Source organism: Rhopilema esculentum, chromosome 21 (assembly GCF_057945365.1).
Source record: "Rhopilema esculentum isolate cy_ngs chromosome 21, ASM5794536v1, whole genome shotgun sequence".
Taxonomy (NCBI): Eukaryota; Metazoa; Cnidaria; class Scyphozoa; order Rhizostomeae; family Rhizostomatidae; genus Rhopilema; species Rhopilema esculentum.
The window spans coordinates 5,813,878-5,819,877 of NC_142835.1; the positions used below are offsets into that span (position 1 = coordinate 5,813,878).

The window sequence follows — 6,000 nt, forward strand, 5'->3', positions numbered from 1 at the left end:
AAACTTGCCTGCGCCCACTGATCTAGAAGAAAGACGTCTTTTTTCTAGATCAGTGCCTACGCCACAGTTATGGACTGTTCAATATTGATAATCCGTTTAAAGCCCTTGGCGCTCTCATTGTTGGTGCTCTGGAACCCAGGGTAGAGCCCGGGCTGTGAAAGCATCAAAGCATCTCTTGGTAGCTCACCCCCAGTGGGTCACCTCACACTATCAAGTGTAAGCAGCCGTGTCTGAGGATCTAGAACACTGATCCTTACCTCTGCAATTTGATTCCAATTTGATTCCCCTATTTCTTTGAAGCCAAAGAAAATTTATACCCTTTTTCCTGAAATCAGGTAGTTGAAATAAGGCCAAACGAAGAAAAATTAGAAACTATATTAAGTTTCCCATAACATACAACCTTTTTTCTATTTGCTATCTCCTAGATTCTTTTTTTATAAGAACCAGTAAATTTAAGTTCAGGCTGACTGTTCTTAATTTTTTCGAAAATCTGAGGCTGGATTGTTCTTAATTTGTTCTTAAATTAAGAGGGTGTAAGCAGTGCTATTGCTAGTTTTTTCGCTCTAAGGTGGTGTTCAGGCCTCATTTGCTAACAAAGTGAGTGAGACAGCCTTAATTTGCTGACAAACTTGAATATTCACCGAAAAAGCACCCACACATCGCTAAAAATCCTCGATTTTGAGAAAAAACGTTGTTCAAAATTGCATTTTGCAGAAGCCCAGCCTCAGCTTGTTCTTCATTTTTTCTTAACTTTTGACCAGTTTTGAGGCTCGTGTTCTTATAAAATTGTTCTTATGAAAAAAAGAGTGTATGTGATAAGATTGAGCCCCTTTCTCAGAGATTTTGAAAACACGGGTGCTTACACTTGACAATAAGAGTGGACCCACCGGGAGTTCACCATTGCTTACCGAACGCCCATGAGTATATTCGCTTTGAGAGAGTTCGGAAATTGAACGGCTATACTATTCTAAGATACAAAAATTCAGTGAGACATTCCAGGTGTGACGAAATCAGATTGATATAATCAGTAGACAAAAATCAATCAACATGTTTCGACTCTAGCTAGAGTCATCTTCAGTAAAGTAAAAATGTATGGAAAGATAAAACATTACGGTTCGTAAATCAAGCGACCTATTTGTACGTGATAGAAGCAATCAGGACGTGAAGGGAGACTAAGAAAAATGTCTCTCTTTGTCGCCGTACTAGTTATCTTCTTAATTCTCTAAACCATATTCACCTGAAGAAGAGAAGGCTGAAGATACATTCTCGGCCTGGATACATTTTTAACCCAGCTTAGTGGGGGCCTATTATAGGGCAGGATACTAGGATATCTGAACCTCAAATACCCCTCTACACCCCCTCCCCCAGATAAGCAAAGTTAAATGCCAAACTATACAAAAAAATAATAATTTTTTCAGTTCAAAATATATTCAATGTACAAAGTTGTTTACAGAGTTTTTTACCGAGTTGAACGTAACTTGCTTCATAGCCCGCTAATACAGCTGTTCTGACGCACGCCATAACTTGCTAATTGATAAAGAAACGAGAAAAATAATTCATAATTTAACACAGAAACGTGAAAAGGATTCAAAATGCAGGGTCTCTGACCTTGAATTTTCTTTCAACTGCTTAACATTTGCAACTTTCTGCGCGAAAAGATTTTAATGCAAATAGTTTCGTGCAAATCTGCCATTCTCCAAAATATGATCGCACTTTGCGTGAAGCTTGATGAAAGCCATTATGGCTGTCACTGCAATAGCTTTAGGTTTGCATAAACCCTTTTTCACTAGATCGCAGATCAAAGATTGACACATCAAGTTGTAACTTACTTTAAAAGGACCATCTGCCGCTACCACTTACCAAAAAAAGCTCACACCCAGTTGTCAAAGCGAGCAGAACAGACATGAAGCCAACGCTGAACAGGTGGTTGAGCAAAACTTACCAAAAGTCAGCTTGTCAGCTGACTGGAAAGAAGGAGTTCGTAGCTTGCTTTCTATTTAAAAATCTTCAAAAAATTACTTTCTTGCACTTTATAAAGAATTTTGGCAATGAGAATTTCTTAAGATTTGTTTTTGGAATTTTCCTTCACTGAAGATAAGAAATAAAGATAGCTAAACAAATTTTGTTTTCTATTATCTATTTCAAAGCATGGATCCAAGAACAGTAAAGTCGATTTCTAAAAATAATCAACCATTATGAAAGAAATTGTTGCTCAGTTATCAATAATACTCCCTAGCATGACAAAGAATTCCATCCAACAGATGGGCCTTTTACTCTACTTTGTTCAGACGTTTGATTCAGAAAGGTTGCATTTAATTTTCTATTGGACGGAATCCTTTTGTTCAACGCAAATTTAATCATGCTATGTACATTTGCTACTCAGTTTGTCTTGAAAACGTATTTACGTTTTCAACTAGCTTCACCATGAACTATTAACCAGCAATTTTAAGAGTTTTGTTTAAAAAGTTGCATTTTGTCCGTCTAACAGTTCCGTCCAACAGATTAAATCTATAAACTTTAGATTCGATTATAGTTAAGCATTCAACTTTTCCCGTTTGGAATGAGTGCTTTAAACGTTGCATGTATCTCATTATTTGATAATCTTATGAGTTTAAGCTATTAAGTCAAGAACTTTAAATAGAATTTTGATCACCGTAGTTTTTGCCAACAGTTATAATGCTATCTATTCCGTCCGACACATCATTATTTTCCAAAATATTTTCCAAACCTTCAGACGTATTGAAACATTTCTTTGTACAGCCTTTTTACTCCACCTGGCTGGGTTTGAAATTCCCTTATCAAAAAAACCAAGGCTGGTTTAGAACACATTGATTTTTGTACACAGAGATTGTATCGAATTCCATCCAACAGAAAAATGCTAATTCAATATAATACCTACCGTATTTCCTCTAATAAACGCCGCCTTCCATTGAACGCCGCACCTTCAGCCAACCATATGGAAAAAACGCCGCCCTCTGATGAACACCGCCCTCTATTGAACGCCGGATCCAAAATTTGGAGTTTGTAATAAACGACGCGGCGTTCTTTGGAGGAAATACGGTACTTGAAAGAGAGCTTTCGAAGTTTGAACTCACCAACTTTTGAAATGTCTTCAAACATCAAAGTTTGTCTTTCGAAGTGAAGGAAGGTGAGGCTCGCCTCTCGTTTTGTAGCTAGCTTTGCATCTTTACTTTAGAGCATCTGCCTTGCTCAGCGCTGACAGCAAGTATTCAACGCGGCTGAAGCAAAAGTAGTTGCAGCAACACGACATAACATTATGCTCTAACCTTTCATTGCGAAATATTCTACTGATTTGACAGAGTTAAACAATGTAAAAAAACTTGAGAAATAATTTCTAAAGCACCATCATCATTTATTTATTTGGTTTTACGTTTTTTACTCTGAAAAGTGTCAGACGAAACGGTTAAGTATGTTCTAAAATGTTTGCTTTTTTAAAGCCATTTTTAAATTTTGTACCACAAAAAGATTGTAATCATCTCTATTCGGTCCTCTGCACTTTGTGATGGAGCTGCGATGGCTCCCCTGTGTAACTGGTAAAAGAGAGGGGCAGTGCGGGTGAATGACACGGCCTTGGGTGTTGGCTTGAAAGCACGACCCGATATCTCAGTGGTAGAGCACTTGACGTATAAAGTCAAGGGTCGTGAGTTCGAGCCTCGCTCGGGTCGGTTATTTTCCGCACTCTCTACTAATTATCATCTCTATTCATATGCGGCGGCGCATATGAATAGAATAGATGTTAGAAATAACATCCAAACTAGAATTAGAAGAAATTTCGAATATTAGATGATTGGTATTTCTTCCGATGCAAGCAGTGGCGGTTTTAAGGGGGGGGTCTAAGGGGGCCATGGCCCCAGGCCCCGTGCTTATGATGACCAAAAGTGGCCCCAGACCTAAGAAAAAAGATGGAAATTGTAAAGAACAAGGGCCCCGCAGACGTTTTTGGCCCCGGGCCCCTAGTCCCAAAAACCGCCACTGGATGCAAGTTGTGGGCTTCTGCTTCTTGTTTACGAAATGGTATCAAAGATAAATGCGAATGAATACAGCGATTGTTCCATTTTATATACATCTGTAGCGAATCATCATTTCAGTTAAATTTACATAGATACATATATTCCAAAAGCAAAGCGTAATTCTATCTAATAGTTTTAGGCGTTTTCAGTCATTACTCGTCCATTTTTGCTCGTTGCCTGTCTCGACTCTTCCCGCAAACTATTCGTTGAATTGGATGACACCAATCACGCGACGTAAACGATTGCCCTCACAAGTTTTGTCTAAGGAAGCCACAATACAGTAGATACAGTTGCTTGACCTTTATATACAGCTAACATCGAGGGTCAAAAGATCAAACGTATGTAAAAGCAAGATCCAGGGCATTATACCTATTGTATACCATTTCTCTTCTTGCTCAGAATTCCGAACTCACCTTCAATGACGTACTCGTTGAAAAATATGAAAAACTGCTCTTCTAACGTCCGGTAGCCTCCACAAATAAATAATTGGATTAACAGCACTGTTTAAGTACACAAAAGACTCGGTATACATCCCTGATATAGCAACCTTGTTGAAGTCCCTTCCAATGATAGCTAGGACAAGAATCATGACGAATCTCGGAGATAAAGATATGAAAAACGCCAGTGTAACTAGAGCCGAAATCGTAATCGTCTTTTTGACAACAAAATGTGATGCTTGCCGGGTAAATGTTCTTGGTATAGAAGAATCCTGGTTTTCTTGCTGTTTCTTAGCATTTGACTTCAACTTTTGGATGACTTTGAAATAACACGAGCAGACCACTACAAGTGAAACACTAATTATACCAGAAACTAACATATTGTAAATTTTGAAACTAACCAGTTTAAGATACGGCAAGGGAATAAAAAACAGCCAAAGTACCCAGAAGGAGAGCAGCATTTTCTTCTTCTTGCGATGATATGATGCCCTTCTAAACATTACGGCGTGGTTGGTGGCGACGTATCGATCAACACTGATGGCGCAAACGCCAGCTACCGACCAGACGCACAATAGGTATGCAAAGAACGAATGCCACGCGTGTAAACTGCATAAGTGTATTTCATGCATCGCTGTTATACGGTTTGTAACTGATAACGGTATGGTGACTGCCCCAACAAGAACGTCAGTGACGGCTAGCAACATCAGCAATTGGTTCGTTTTGGTACGAAGCTGCTTGTCCTTCAAAATTACAAAAATCACCAGCGAGTTAGCCATGGTCGAAATAGTACCAACTACAATGTTAAAGGTGGCCGTAAATAGTAACGTATAAATGTAAGCTACTGTAGGCCTGTACTCAAACGTTTGCAATCCATAGCAGACAAAAGTTGCTTTAGATTGATTTGTGCCATTAAACTCCATCCTGATTACCAGAAACAAATGTTATCAAGATTTAAATCCTTGTAAATGCATTTATAATACACGGCAATCCTTTATGTATTCACCATCGAGTATTAACCATTCCAAGAATTTCAACGCATAGATATACACTTAAAAATACCACAGACAGCAGAATTTCTGACCGTGCAAATAGAAACTGCTCTTTTTGTGAAAGATAACAAGCAACATTTAGAATGTGGATAGAAACAGCTGTCTAACATCTGCTTCTGTCTTCGACACCATTCCCCTGGCTTGTGTACAAAATGTGACTCCATTCATTAAAATTGGAACGACTTTTGTGATCGAGACTGCGAAAAACTGCGAGAGACCGCGAGAGACCGCGAGAGACCGCGAGAGACTGCGAGAGACTTCAAGAGACTTCGAGAGATAGTGAGAGACTGCGATCGAGGTTAAGAAAGCAATAATGTTGCGCGACATTAAGAAGTTATTAATCATTATCAAATGACAATTTAAGGAAATCATGTCAACAAAACTTCACATTACAAGCTGCATTCAAATGCATCAATAACAGGATTCAAAATCTTGAAAATATTTTTCTAATTTTCCATCCAGCTAAATCTTTGTAAATATCGT

General features: G+C 38.5%; 1 protein-coding gene across 1 annotated transcript; it reads right to left on the bottom strand.

Moving 5' to 3' along the window:
* Window positions 1-4,069: 4,069 nt before the first annotated feature.
* LOC148957629 (trace amine-associated receptor 365-like) lies at window positions 4,070-5,638 on the bottom strand. Its single transcript, XM_089115042.1, has one exon. It carries the CDS (start codon window positions 5,386-5,388, stop codon window positions 4,447-4,449), a length of 942 nt encoding a protein of 313 aa, XP_088971168.1. The 5' UTR covers window positions 5,389-5,638; the 3' UTR covers window positions 4,070-4,446.
* Window positions 5,639-6,000: the final 362 nt, after the last annotated feature.